The sequence below is a fragment of the Mustela erminea genome, chromosome 2 (assembly GCF_009829155.1).
Source record: "Mustela erminea isolate mMusErm1 chromosome 2, mMusErm1.Pri, whole genome shotgun sequence".
In the NCBI taxonomy this organism is placed as follows: domain Eukaryota; kingdom Metazoa; phylum Chordata; class Mammalia; order Carnivora; family Mustelidae; genus Mustela; species Mustela erminea.
Genome location: NC_045615.1, coordinates 102,323,596 through 102,339,354, shown reverse-complemented (window position 1 = coordinate 102,339,354; position 15,759 = coordinate 102,323,596). Strand labels below are relative to the sequence as shown.

The 15,759-nt window shown below is 46.8% G+C and overlaps 1 protein-coding gene across 4 annotated transcripts in view; it reads right to left on the bottom strand.

Moving 5' to 3' along the window:
- EVC2 (EvC ciliary complex subunit 2) overlaps positions 1–15,759 on the bottom strand; it is a 118,109-nt gene that overhangs the window by 53,838 nt on the left and 48,512 nt on the right. For all 4 annotated transcript variants that reach the window (XM_032333808.1, XM_032333809.1, XM_032333807.1 and 1 more), the window contains exon 10: positions 3,852–4,176. In XM_032333808.1, the coding sequence (XP_032189699.1) occupies positions 3,852–4,176 (325 nt within the window). The remainder of the gene's footprint in view (positions 1–3,851; positions 4,177–15,759) is intronic.

The window sequence follows — 15,759 nt, the reverse complement described above, 5'->3', positions numbered from 1 at the left end:
GGCCTGTGTAATGAGCTTAGAACAGTGGCCGAAACTTACATGTGAGAGCACTTACTACAATCACAAAATGTTTATACCATGATATTAAGTGAAAACATACAATTCTATAAACTGCATGCACCTGATTTTGTTTTTAAAAAAAGGTACGCGAAAGGTCAAAATATATGCTGAAACCGGATGATAGGAGTGGGGGCTGCCTTACTATCCTTCTATCTCCAGGGTCAGGTGCATAGCAGGAACTCAAAACCCAGACCAAAGGAACGTCTGTCTGCCTTGGATGGTGATGTGGGTTCTATATATTTTTTTTCCCGAGGTTTTTCTTTTTATGTTTTAGAACTGGAGTTGACAAGCTTTTCTCTAAAGGGCCGGATAAATATTTTAAGGCATGCCGGCCCCCTAGGGTTTGCTGTCACATATTCCTCTGCTTGTTTTGTTTTGTTTTGATATTTTACAATCCTTTAAAAACATAAAAACCATTCTCCACCCAGAGGTCAGCTGGGCTCATGGGTCTAGTTGCTGACTCCTGTTTTCTAACACTTTCCAAGCAGGCACTGTGTCCACGGGAACAAAAGATATAACAAATTTGAGAAAAGAGAGTGAGAGACCATGAGATGGTTTAGGGGCTGTCACGGCGCTGTGCGCTCCACACGGTTTCTGAAGTGCCAGGCTCAGGGAGACTACGCATGGACCAATATAGTCATGGAGGGAAGTGGGCGGGGGGGCGGTCAGCTGGCAGAACTCTGGTGGTGGAAAGAGTGTTCCCCACCCCCACTCCCCACCATGACACACAACCACATCCTAACCCAGAACCTGCGACTGAGGCTGTCGTGGAATGAGGATCTTTGCCGATGTAATTAAGATAAGGCACTTAGGAGATCACCATGGATTACTTGGGTGGGACCTAACTCCAAAGACAAGCAACCTTATAAGAGAAGAGATAGACGGTCCCAAGATGGAAGATGGCCATGTGAGGACAAGAAGTCAAGACAGGAGTGAGGCAGCCACCAGCCAAGGAACACCTGGATCCACCAGAAGCTGGGAGAGACAAGAAAGGACGCGCCCCTAGAGACTTCAGAGGGGGCGTGCCGGCGGACACCTGCATTTCGTTCTTCCGGCCCCCAGAAATGTGATAGAATCAAAATCTGTTGTTTTGAGCCATGAAATCTGTGGTCATTTGTTAAGAGCAACCACAGAGGGGTGCCTGTGTGGCTCAGTGGGTTAGAGCCTCTGCCTTCGGCTCAGGTCATGATCCCAGGGTCCTGGGATCGAGCCCTGAGTTTGGCTCTCTGCTCAGTGGGGAGCCTGCTTCCTCCTCTCTCTGCCTGCCTCTCTGCCTACTTGTGACCTCTCTCTCTCTTTCTGTCAAATAAATAAATAAAATCTTAAAAAAAAAGAGTAACCACAGAAACTCATATGGGAGCCAAGCAGAAAACAAGCCTCACCCTCAAACGGGATCCATGTTAAGGTAAGGGGAACTGAATGCAAGGGAGAAGGTAGGGCTAAGACGGTATGAATCTTGCCTCTTTTGGTCTCTGCCCAATGTGTCTGCGTGAGGGCTGACAGCAGATGACCCCCTGAGAGCCATGAGCTGTCAGCCCTGTCTGTCCACCGGCAGGGGATAACTGTGCCGGCCAGCAGTCTGGGGAGCAGAAGTTAGCAGTTCAGAAGCCTATTCCCAAGCAGGTGTTAGACCTCCCCAAGATGACAGGTTTCCAGACCTGGAAATGCGGGCTCAAGCCACAGGGGCTGCACAAGTCCACTCTTTCATAGAAGAAGACAGAAATCAGGCTTGATTTGACACACTCAGGAAAAAACTCTGGCACGATTCCCCCAAGACAGAAACAGACGCATTTCTTAGAAAAACAACAGAGGTCAGCCCTGAGAAACCTAAGGGGTCAGAACTCTCAGATTTGAGCACTGTGCACCTAGCCTAGAGTAGCCCATGCCCCAGCGAGCTTTTCCTTCCTCTCCCAGCCAGCCAAGAGGGGGCGCCCTCAGCCTTGTAATTAGTCGTGCTAATTACACCCTTCAGGAGCTGAACTGGAATATACTGGGATGGGAGTCCAGGTTTGTCTGACGGTGGAGCTGGTGCTAGAGGGCTCCAAGACCTAGTAGAGTGCAGCCCAGATGGACACACACACACACACACACACACACACTCTGACATCACAGCCTCCCTGAACCATGCTTTCTGTGGATGCACTCTTCTATGAATGAAGCCTTTTTACTCTCCCCATGATGTCCCATGAACCTGTGAACATATGTCTATTCTAGTATAACTGAATGAGGTCATGTCTTCTACACGTGAAGATGCTTCATTAAACTATGAACTTCATGAACCCAAGAACCATATCTCATTTCCTCTGTACTTCACTGCTTAGTCCAGTGACCGAGAGGCAGACAGTGGTCAATAAAATCTTTCTAAATAAGTCTGGGATGGTTGGATGGACAAGTAGAAGAAAGAGTGGTGGGTATGTAGATGGACGGGTGGATGCACAGGTGAACAAAAGGAATGCAGGTTAAGGGAATGGATGGCTAGATGTAGAGATGGACAGGCGGATGGAAGGGTGATTGAGGGGGTGGTTGGATGGATGGACTATAGATGGACAAGTGCATTGAAGAGTGGTAGGTGGATGAATGGATGGATGGATAGATGGATGGTAGATGGGGGGAAGGAAGGGTGGTAGGTAAGATGAATGGGCAGATATATAGACAGACAGGTGGATGGAAGAGTGGTGGGTAGGTGAATGGATAGATGAATAAGTGAACTGATGGGTGACTGGACAAGTGGATGGATAGACGGATGGGTAAATGGACAGGTGAACAGAAGGATGATAGGTAGAAGGATGGATGGATAGATGGATAGATGGACAGGTGGATGGAAGGGTGGTGGGTGGGTAGATGGATGGAGGGACTGTAAATGGACAAGTACATGGAAGGGTGGTAGGTGGTTGGATGAACGGGTGGATGTTTGGATGGAAGGGTGGTAGGTAAATGGATGAGTGGATGTATATAGGTGGACAGGTGGATGGAAGAGTGGTGGGTGGGTGAATGGACATGTAGATGGAAGGGTAGTGAGTGGGTGGATGGAGGGATGGGTGGGTGGATGAGTGGATGGTTAGGTGAATGGGTGGATGGAAGAGTGGTAGGTGGATGAATGGATGGAAGTATAGATGGACGGATGGATGGAAGCATAGTAGGTGAGTGAATGACTAGATGGATGGGTGAATGGATGGGTGAATAGACAGGTGGATGGACAGATGGATGGGTGGATGAGTGGGTGAAAGAATGATAGGTAGATGGATGGATGGATGGATGGATAAACTGCAGATGGACAAGTAGATGGAAGGGTGATAGGTGGACGGATAGATGGATGGGTGAATGGAAAGGTGGGATAGGTAGATGGACGGAAGAGTGTAGGTAGACGGGTGGATGGACAGATAGATGGTTGGATGGGTGGGTAGGAGAGTGGTAGGTGGATGGATAGATGGATGGGTGGATGGACAGGGGAACAGAAGCATGTGGAGGTAGAGGGATAGATGTATAGATGGACAGGTTGGTCAAAGAGTGGTGGTTGGGAGGATGGAGAGAAGGACTGTAGATGGGACAAGTGGATGAAGGGTGGTAGGTGGAGGGGTGAACAGATGGATGGATGGACACGTGGATGCAAGAGTGGTGGGTGGGTGAATGGACAGATGAATGGCTGAATGACAGGTGGATGGAAGGGCAGGGAGTGGGGGATGGAGAGATGGGTGACGAGGATGGCTGGGTGGGTGAATGGGTGGAAGGATGGCAGATGTATGAGAGAAAGCAGAGAGGCGAGTGAAACCCTCCTTTCAAAGCTGCCTTACCCTCTCACTGACTCGTTTCAGCAACTCCTCTGCCTCTTCCATCGCTGCCATCTCCCTCTGGTACTGGCTTTCTGTCTTCTTTCTCATTTCCAGGTCACATTCAGCCGTCAAGGCCACCATCTTCCGATCATACTCCTCTTGAATTTCTTTCTCTAGCAACAGAAACTGCTTTTTGAAAAGAGCACCCATCCTCCTCTCTACTTGCGGGGAGAGGTGGCCAGAGCTGGTCAGGTTCTTCAGCAAAAGGGCAATGATGTCTCTGCTGATTTGGGTTCGACAAGCCTCCAGGTCTGAGTCTGCCCGGTTCAGGGTTGCAATCTCCAGCCTGGGAGACACAAAAGTCAAGAGGACATGACTTATGAAGCCACAGCAGAAACCGAAGGTCCCTCAGAGCTCTGAGGTTTTTATTTCTTGTAGGTAAGGGCTTTCTTTTTCCCTTTTCCCTCCTCCTCTTCCTCCCTCCCTCCTGCTCCATTTAGGGAATCTGCAGGGTGCCCCACTGGAAACTGCAAGAAATAGAACTAATACAAGGCCTGGTCCTTGTCAACAAGTGAAAATAACAATAAGAAGGCTGAGGAGAACATGGATAGTTAATATATTTGGAGGATTGTAAGCTGAAATTAATTTTTCTTTTTTTTTTATTAAAAATTAACTTATGGGTATAACCACTAAATGTAGTACGGTACCCTGGATGGGATCCTGGAAAAGGAAAAGTCATAAGATCAACTATGGAAATCTGAATGAGGGTTGGGCTTCGATTAATCCTGGTGTATCACATTGGCTCACTGATTGTAGTAAGTGGCCTATCATCGTATAACATGTGAACAACAGGCAAATCTGAGTACAGGGTTTGTGGGAACTTTCCACACTAGCTTCCCAGTGTTTCTGTAAATCTGGAAGTGCTCTAAAAATAAAGTGTACTCAAGAAATATCAGTGGGATGTTTCACAGGGCCCAGGTTCTAGAACTTGTTTGTGGCGGTGGTTGTATGACCATGTGTTTTATAGTCACAGATCAGACTATACCCTTAAGATGGGTGAATTTTAAAGTACGCTAATACCTTTATAATTATATTATAATTATATCTCTCTATGTATAATAATTATATATCTATACAAACGTAAAATGATGCAGAGAAAAAAATTAATTTATATTCATGATTAAAAATACCTGGAAAATAAAGACAGAAAGATCTCACTCACTGTAACGCCAACATTTCAACAGAACCAGTGAATGCATTTGGTTGTATTTGCTTCCAATTTTTTTTTTTTTTCTGTGCCTATGCTTTTCCATGGATGCATAGCCTTTACACAAAGGCAAGGACAATTCTGTCCATTTCTTTTCAATCAGCATTGTAACAGGTATCTTCTGGGGGTGTTTAAAAACTGTAAACGTTGGGTGCCTGGGTGGCTCAGTTGGCCAAGGGTCTGCCTTTGGCTTAGGTCATGATCCCAGGGTCCTAGGGCTGAGTCCCCAGGTCCCTGCTCAGCAGGAAGTCTGCTTCTCCCTCTCCCTGTCCCCCTCCTCCTGATCCTGTTCTGTCCATCTCTCATGCATACTCTCCCTCTCAAATAAATAAAAAATCTAAAAAAAAAACAAAATTGGAAAGTTCTCCTTTACAATGGTTGCAAAATAATGGTTGCAAAATGGTTCACCTTGTGATGTCCCATGATTCATTTAAACTATTTTTCTAGTGTCACATATTTGGGTTACTTGAGAAACTCAAAACCTAAAATAATCTGGCAGTAACTATCTTCGTAAAGAGCTTTTGCTATTCACAATGATAATCTGCACGAGATCCACAAATGAAATCCCTGGATCAAATGTGAGCAACATTTCAAAGCCTTCTAGAATGTTCTGCCGAACCGCTTTCCAGAAAACTCCCCGAGCAAAGCAGTAGGATCCTTCTTTCACCACTCCCTCTACAATGCTTAAAAATCTTTGATAATCAGGTATGCCTGAGTGGCTCAGTTGGTTAAGCATCTGCCTTTGGCTCGGGTCATGATCCCAGGGTCCCTGCTCAGCAGGGAGCCTGCTGCTCCCCCTGCTTGTGCTCTCTCACTCCATCTCTCTGACAAATAAATAAATAAAATCTTTTTTTTTTTTAAGATTTTATTTATTTATTTGACAGAGAGAAATCACAAGTAGACGGAGAGGCAGGCAGAGAGAGAGAGAGGGAAGCAGGCTCCCCGCTGAGCAGAGAGCCCGACGCGGGCCTCGATCCCAGGACCCTGAGATCATGACCTGAGCCGAAGGCAGCGGCTTAACCCACTGAGCCACCCAGGCGCCCTAAATAAATAAAATCTTTAAAAAAAAAATCTTTGAGGGGCGCCTGGGTGGCTCAGTGGGTTAAGCTGCTGCCTTCGGCTCAGGTCATGATCTCAGGGTCCCGGGATCAAGTCCCACATCGGGCTCTCTGCTCAGCAGCGAGCCTGCTTCCACTTCTCTCTCTATCTGCCTGCCTCTCTGCCTGCTTGTGATCTCTGCCTATCAAATAAATAAATAAAATCTAAAAAAAAAAAATCTTTGAAAATTTGATGGGAGAAAGTAGCATCTTATTGTAAAAAGATAAGTGTCTTAAGAAAACATTATTACAGAGATTGTCAACCACTTAAAAGTAGAGACAAGTACAAAAGTAATGACTCCTAATGCACTCATTACCCAACCTCAAAAACTGTCACAAGTTACCAAACTCATTTTTGTTACTCTCTTAATGTTGGAGCATTTTTTTTAAGATGCTTTTTGCATCTTTTTAAAAAAAATATTTTATTTACTTATTTGAGAGAGAGACAGTGAGAGAGAGCATGAGTGAGGAGAAGGTCAGAGGGAGAAGCAGACTCCTCGTGGAGCTGGGAGCCCGATGCAGGACTCGATCCCAGGACTCCAGGATCATGACCTGAGCTGGAGGCAGTCGCTTTACCAACTGAGCCACCCAGGCACCCCAATGTTGAAGCATTTTTAAAAAGATTTTATTTATTTGACAGAGAGAGAGCACAAGCAGGGAGAATGGCAGGCAGAGGGAGAGGGAGAAGCAGGCTCAGTGCTGAGCAGGGAGCCTGATACGGGGCTGGATCCCAGGACTCCAGGGTTTGAGCTTTTCTTTTTTTTTTTAATTAAATTTATTTATTTTCAGAAAAACAGTATTCATTATTTTTTCACCACACCCAGTGCTCCATGCAATCCGTGCCCTCTATAATACCCACCACCTGGTACCCCAACCTCCCAAACCACCGCCACTTCAAACCCCTCAGATTGTTTTTCAGAGTCCATAGTCTCTTATGACTCACCTCCCCTTCCAATTTACCCCAACTCCCTTCTCCTCTCTAACACCCCTTGTCCTCCATGTTATTTGTTATGCTCCACAAATAAGTGAAACCATATGATAATTGACTCTCTCTGCTTGACTTAGCTTTTTAAAGCAAATCCCATTACTTGTAAATTCCTCAGTGTGCACCTTTAGCCATCAAGGATATAAGCCTATATAAGCATGTGTATATGTATATCAACGTGTGTGTCCCTATTTTGCCTAACCTTGATGTCATGATCATACCATATATATTATCAATCATATTGAAAATATTAACAGTAACTCCAATAATTAATAGCCGTCATTAGTCAAATGATTTCAAATGTGTCAAAATGATTTTTACAGTTGGACATTTCATTCAAGAACCAAACAAGATCCCCCAGTGTCAGTTAAGTCCACTTTATTCTGGCCCCCCAACCCTGTTTCTCTTTTATGCCACAGATCTGTTGGGAAGGCTGGGCTATTTATCCTGCAGAATGCCCCCCCATTCTGGGTTTGGTGGATTCCTCTCACGGGGTGTCAATGTTCCTCTAGCCTCTGTATATCCTGTAAAGTCTTAGTTGGATCTTAGGTCTTGATTAGAATCAGACTTAATCTGCTGTCCAAAATACCCCGTAAGTGGTACCGTGTGCTTCCTATCTGGTCAGAGGGCGGGTCACTACTAAGATCAGTAGGTTCAAGGAGGGTCAACATGATCTGTTGAAATCTATCTACTTTCACCTAATAGCTTTAGCATCCACGTGTAACTGTCACTTAAACCCACGATTTCATTAAGGGTTGAAAAATGCACATTTTCTAATTCTATCCCTACCACATTCTTAAAGCTGAGATTCTTCCATAATCCAGTTACTCTGACATAAAGTCTATAGACAGAAGGGATGTTTGAGCCTTTTCTAATGATGGTTGGTTATCATAGCAACTTCCAATGGTGATGAATGAGTGTGGGCCTATTATTTTGTTGTTGTTGTTGTTTTGGTTTGGTTTGGTTTGCTATGAGAGGAAAAGATTGATAAACTTTGGCCAAGTCCCTAAGAGAGTCTGAGCTCCGGATCACCTTTACCTGGAAAACTCATAAGGGGAAGAACATCAAATATGTTACAGGCAGCATGGCTTAGGGGGGACATGGCAGCTGATTGGTAGATCACTTTGGGATGGGAGGACTTGAAAGCAAAGCAAAGATGTCCATGGACATCTAACAGGGAAGAGTGAGGTGACACTGGGATCTGGGCGTGTCCCTTGTGGGGACCCTGGATGTTCAGTCTGTGAGTTGTTACAGCAGATTCGGGCACCCCAGGGGGATGAAGCTTTTAAGACAGGAAAGCTCCCACACCTGCCTGAGGTGGATTACATCTCCTTTACAGCTGAGCTGTGTCACGTGGGGAAAAACCATGCACAGCGTGACCTGGGGCAAGGGCACCCATGGAAGGTTGCCTGGCATCCTCAGAGCAAGCCATGTTCCTACCCTCCAGCCATGTGCATACAGGGGTTGAAGGTGGGGCTTATGGGAATCTTCCAAGTCCAAGGGTTTATTCAGCTGGAACATTCCATGCCTCTGCACAGTATTGCTATGAAATTACAGATTTTTATAGATTTAGTGGGTTTCAATCGAATGCAGGTATTATTCTTTTCAATGCTCAGATTTTTCCATCTTAGGTCAGACCAGCTCCTGTGTCCTTTGGACACAACCCAATTAGTCTAGTTTTAAACAACAGCTCATGCACCTCATCTTTCATTTTCCCCACAAGTACTTACTGAACATCACACGCGCAGAGTGTCCCGGGTCACAAAGCAAGAGGAAAGCACAAGAGATGCTCTGGGCACAGTACGCATGGTTAAATGTTCAATGAACCAATGTTCCAAAGGCTCAGGAAAAAAAAAAAAAGACTTATCTACTGAGACAGACACAGTAGATCTACATCTTTAAGGATGCTTCTCATGGCAGGCAAAATAACGGTCCCCTGAAGATGTCCACATCCTAATCCTCAGAATCTCCGACTAGCACCGGGTTACACAGCAAAGAAGAAACAATGTTGCTTGTCAGCTGACCTTGACCACAGAAATAGGACTAATAAGGGTCTCTACCAGGGAGGGGAGGGAGCAGAAGACAAGTAGGATCAGAAGGAGAAGGGAGGGAGGAGGCAGGGGTGGGCGGAATCATCGTCAGCTTCAAAGAGGAAGGAGTGGCTTGTGCCAGCGAGAGGGTCGAGAGGGTCGGTCTCAAGGAGCTGGAAAAGACAAGGAAACGGAGTGTCCCCTAGAGCTGACATCCTGATTTTTCTTGGTGAGGCCTGTTTGGGACTATGACCTCCAGAACCGTAAGACAAGGCCCTTGTGTTGTTGTAAGCCACCAAGTTTGTGGGCGTTTGTGACTGCTGAATATGAAACTCATACACCTTGCCCAACCCCTTCCTCCCTCATTCATTCATTGATTCATTGATTAACTTGCACAAGAAAATCTTGGGGCTGCATGTTGGGTAAACTGCAAGTGCTTTACCGGGAGCACGGGGGCTGGGATGAACAGATGGACATCTCCGTAGGTCTTTGTTGTCAAACCACCTCCTAGCTAAGGGACCTGGGAACTTGCAACATAAAGGGGACCACCCTCACAGGGTAATGCTCCTGGTTACAAGAGTAAGAAATATAAAAGGCACAGTGTAGGGGTGCCTAGGTGGCTCAGTTGGTTGAGCATCTGACTCTTGGTTTCAGCTCAGGTCCTGATCTCAGGGTCATGAGATCTAGCCCCGTAGTGAGCTCTGTTCTTGGGGTGGGGTCTGCTTGAGATTCTCTCTCTCCCTCTGCCCCTCTCCACCCATGTGCTCTCCCCCTCTCTCTCTTAAATGAATAAGTCAAATTAATAAAGCAAGCAAGCAAGCAATCTTTAAAATGCACGGCGTAGCACTTTGAATTTTGTCCATTCCAAGTCACCCTCATTTCCCTGTTCTTGGTTATCTTCATCCCAGGACACCAGCTACAGAACAGAGTATCGTGCACAGCTCGCCCTTCCCAACTGCCTGGGGAGACAATCTCCTAAGCACTTTCCCTTTAAGTTTTAATGTTAATCACCATGGATCAGCTGTCAGAAGCGACAACAGTGAAAACTGCCAGGATGTCCCAAGGCCACAAAGGAAAGAACAATGTCCCTTTAAACCAATTAAAATACCATGCAGCTAATGAAGCTAACTCTCATCTGTAATGGGCACAAGAGAGAAAAACAAGCATTAGGAATTCATTGTCGACCTCCAGGACAGGGTGCACTGCTGAGGGGGTAACTCCCACTGTCTCCCGTGGCATTTTAAGTTGTTTATAATGAAATGTGTGTAAAAAGTCCTAATGGTTCCATGAGACTAAGAGAGCCCCTGTGAGTCACACACGCTGGGCTGAATTCTTACTACAAGTCAGCAGAGCTGGCAGGATTCAAACACTGCTTTCCCAGGGGATATCCATTTTTTCCATGTCACAAAAATGTCATCTTGTCACCGAATTGTAAGATGCGTGTATTTGCCAAGGTTAGTTCTGCAGCACACACACCCCATACCAACCATTCTCCTGTTTTAAAGGAGGGTCATCCCACAGGAGTGTGAAACAATGTCCCCCACAAGAGGCACTTAATAAATAAATAACAAAATAGAAACCATTCAAGTTTATTAACAGGGTCGCTTATGATGACCTCTTTCTTAAAGAAACTGCGCAGCATATATTACCCCAGACCTGATTAGTACTTTGATTAGCTACTGATGATCAAGAAAAGGGAATAAATAACCTTGGTGTCTTTTTCCTTATTTATTTCATGTAAACATTAATTGAGTTCTCGCCAAACGGCAGGTAGGTGTCAGAACACAAAATGAGGACAGGATTTGCACACAAGGCAGAAAATGTCCCCTTGAATGTGAAAGAGACCTCATGAGCATGGAGGATCATTAATTCAGAAGAAAAAAAGAAGAATCCACGCCCATTTTCACAGTATAAATCCGGTATCTTCAAGTTAGTTGGGGTAAGCATAACCAATGAGAACCCACGAAAGCCAATCAGGACGAAGGAAACTGGAATTTCCACAGGCAGCTGATAAGGTAAGGAGGAGCGTTCCATGCCAGGACCAAAAATCCTACTTGTAACTGTCGATTTGAGGGCCTGGACAATGCAAATTAAGCGGGGAAAATACCTCCTGATTATCTTCACTGTCAGAACTAGTAAGAGCTTAAATCAGAGTGAAAATAGTCACTGTATGTGAGCAGGTCATCAGTAAATGTTATGATGAGATCATACCCCTGGTTTTGTATAAACTCAAACAGATTGTAGGATTCAAGGGGTCAGCGGTCTGCATCCGTCCTCCGTGGTCCTCTGTGACATTTTCCTCCTGTAGATTCCTTTGTTCAGAAGCCTGGCTGGGCCCGCCCACTCCTGGCCTCCTGCTCCTTGAAGGGAGAAAGGATACCACCAGATCCCTACCATGGCCCGCTCCCCGCCCACTTGCTGGCCACACCCCCCCACACTAGTCCTCTGCAACAGAGAAAAAGAAATGAGCGTTCTTCATCCCACTTCTGATCCTCCTGGAAACTTCCTCCCAGCTCCGTTTCAGGCACACACTAATCACCTCATCACAGAAGGTGATGAGTGTTTCATCATGTCTGAAAGCACAATGAACTTATGAGTCACAGCAACTCAGCCTCTAATCTCGCCATCATCCCTTCAGAGCTGGGCAACTCAGGGGAGTTACCTGATGTCTCTGAGCCTTGTTCCCAGCCTGGTTAATGAGAATACTATCAACCATGTCAAATAAAAATCATTAAGAGGATTACTAGCAGTGCCTTTTATGTATAAGCTTTGTTTTAATAGCTTTATGAATATCAACCCAGTTAATCTTATAAAGTAGGTGATTAACTTTTTTTTTAAACAAGTGAAGAAACTGAGGTGCAGAGAATTTAAAATACCTTGTCGAAAGTAGCATAGCTATTAAGTGGAAGAGCAGGAATTTGAACCCACGGCATGTGGCCTCAGAGTCCTCAGTCTACCTTCTATCTACTGCCTCAGTCACACCAACATGCTCAAAAGCACTAAGCCGTGCCTAGCACAAAACAGATGCTAGAAATTGCTGTTTCACATTGCTCTTGCTGTGGGTATGTCTGCCATAGTCTTCCCTGATATCATTCTTTATGGCAAAGAAAAGAAGATGTGAAGGAAACATAACATAGAGATGGGTAAATGGATGGATGCGTGGGTGGGTAGATGGAAGGACATATGTTTGGACGAATGGATGGATGAGTGGATGGATGGATGGATGGACGGACGGACAGATGGATGGATAGGTGGATGGGAGGGTAAGTGGATGGAAGGACATATGTATGTATGGAGGGATGGGTGGCTGGTGGATGGATGGTGGCATTAGTGGGTGGGTGGCTGGTTGGCTGGCCCGATGAATGGATGAGTGGACAGATGGATTATAGCTAGCTGGCTAGACAGACAGATAACTCATGCGACTCTTATTTGGAAAGACAGATTGTATTCTACCTGAAAAGCACCTGAAAGAAACTGTAGAATGAAACATTTAAAGATGAAATAAGATAAACCCCAGATGTCAGCTAGGTCATCTTTCCAACCAATGCTCAGATTTCCTTAATACCTTCCCTGCCAAGTCCCCAGCTTCTGCTTTGCACACACACACACCTACACATACGTACACATGTGTAGGCACACACATGCATATACACACATACACACATTCACATGATGATGGGGAGCTACCCGCTTCTCCAGGCAGGCTTCCCACCATCAGAGAGCTCAGACAGAAAGGTCTTCATCACCTGTCATCCGCCTCCCTACAGCTCCCATCGTGGTCCTAGTCCCTCTGTCTTTTTCATGACCACCTCACAGAAATCTGGCAATTGTGACCATGTGCACACAAAAGATCTCCAACCTGGGCCTCACTGTCTTGGGCAGATGACACAGAGCCTTATGGGCTGCGGTGAGGGTTAGGGTTTTACCAAGAGCATGCCAGCACAAGGTTTCCAGCAAATGTCCCAGTCAGGGTCATGAAAAGAGTCCCCCGGCTGGTGTATGGACAATGGACCAGGGCCCAGGGATGGACGTGAGGTCAGTGCAGGAGGCCAGTGAAGACAGGGTGACAGTCAGGCCTCAGACGGTGGCCGTGATAGGGCAAGACGGCAGGGTGGGGAGTGGCCCTGCCGAGGATCTGTTGGGACGACGCAGACCACTGGCCTGGTTAGTCCCTGTGTTTGCTCACATGGAACTACTCATGTGTATGGTTAAAAACGGGAGGTATTTTCAAGGAGGACAAGCTGCCCTCATGGAGATGGGGAACTGTACTTGACCCTAGGACTGCTGTAACAAACCGCAACCAATAGGATCTCAACACCAAAACCAAGGGGTTACGAGGGGTGGTTCCTTCTGAGAGTTACGAACCTATGCCCCTCTCCTAGCTGGCAATGCTCAGGAAATCCCCGATTCCTGCCTCTGTCTTCACAGACAGCTGTCCCTCTGTGTCCAAACTTCCCAATTCTTATAAGGTCACTCATCATACTGGATTAGAGCCCACCTGACAGATGTCACCTCAGCCCCACCATACCTGCAAAGAAGCTATTCTGAATAAGGGCACATTCGCTTGACCTAAGGGCTTAGGACTTCAGTTTATGCTTTTGGGGGGGCACAATTCAACCTGTAACCATCTCCCAGGGATGGCGGTCCCTCACAATCAACAGGATATCCAAGTAAAAATGGGTTAGCCATTGCAGGAGGTGTGCTAGAGAAAACATCTCCACTCCGGGCCAGCAGTTTAGGCCAGATGATCTCCAGGATTCTTTGTAGCAGCAAGACTCTACAGACGTCCTCACTTTTCTCCCAGGGAGGAAGGGCCACCTTCATCACGGTTCCCTCCAGGGCTTCCTATTCGGACACCACCTTGTGAGGAAGTCTGCTCCCCGTGCACTGACTTAACGCAGCGCTCCCACTCCACGTGGTGGTTTTGCAGGGACTCCTCACCTTATATTTCATGTGTATTTACTTTACGTTCCCCAACCACAGACTGTATATGAGCGCGAGGACTTTACTGTGGTCCCTGCTGTATCTAGAGAGTGCCCGGCAAGAGGAGCTGCTCACTAAATGTCTTCCAGATAGATGAACGGAAAGCCTAAACTCATGGGGTCACACTCTATCTGGGAGCCTGACTCCCTCCCTCTTCCTCTGGCTCCTCCATCTGCCCGAGGCCACGCTTCTCCAGTTTCCTGTTTCCAGTTTCTGGTGTCAGAGCAGGACCTTCCCCACCACCCCGTGCAGTGCCCCCTACCACCGGCACCCTGTACCATCTTGCAAAGACTGTCAGAGTCTATCTTCTCTGTCAACTGTTGAGTTTCTGGTTTTGACCCAGCTCAGCATCCACGGTTCATGGGAAATGGCTCTGAATGAGAAAGTGCCCAGGAAACACTGGTTGGGCAAGGGAATAAGTGAGCAAAGCAGGCTGTGAAGGGCTGCCCTGCCGGCTGCAGGATCATCTTATATCATAATCTTTGGTAACAACACATCTGCTAGATAGTGGAAGCCTCCCAGCGTCAAAATACCCACGACATTCAGAAATCTCAAACTGATATCCCCCTGGCCCCCACACAGACCGCAGCAATCAGGAGGGAGTATCCTCCCAAAGAGATGGGTGCACATGAGTGAACCAGGCGCCTTGGAGAGTTTCATGTGTTTGTGAAAAAACAGACAAAAACAGCAAAAACAACAAAGCATAGATTTTCAAAGTAAAAAGTCTGAACGAAATCCCTGGGTAAGCATCATGACACAAAATCGATGAATGCTTGAAAAGAAAGGCTCTTTGCAAGTCCCACCGAAATTGGAGCAGCAAGGGGGCTGGACAGAGTTCTGGGTCAGTATTCACTTTCTCATAGGCTGACAGACCCCAATCCGGATCAAAGCCTGAAGCTCCCGCCCAGCCGTCCAGCTTCCACAACTGGCTGTCCTCCCTCTCCAGCTGACCGCCCACAGCGTCCCACCCAGTCACAGGTCAACAACCGAGGAAAAACCTGAAGCCTGGGGTTTCCTGAAGCTTAAGCCCCTGCCTGAGTCACTGCTACCCCCAGTCAGCCTCCCCAGTGACCGACCACACACCAATTCTCCAACACACAAACCTCTCCCAGCAAGAAGGGTTCTAATGCCAGGTCCTCAGAGCACCAGAGATCACCTCCTTCATGGTGCCCGGCACCGTATGTAATCACATACTTTTTCCATGTGATTCTCTCATGAATGCCTGTCTCCCCAACTGCACACTCTGAGCCCTAGGGGTCAGGACCTGGCTTGTTGGACCCACAGTAGCATTGCTAGCCTTCATGCCCACTGTGGACGGAACAGTGCATGACATGCTCAGATAGAGCAAGGAATTAGAAGCCAGGAGTCACTGGGTAACTGCAGCCCATTCCTGTGAACTCTATGAGACTGAGTCATAGAAGGAAACTACGGAGTCCCATGGGTGGAAAAAAGCCATGAACTACAGGGTCTGGAAACAGGTCAATCACTTGCCGCATGCCTCGCCAGAGCCCTGGTTCTCAGCCCTGGGCATAGAGGATCTAGTTAAACCCTCACCTCCCATGGGGCA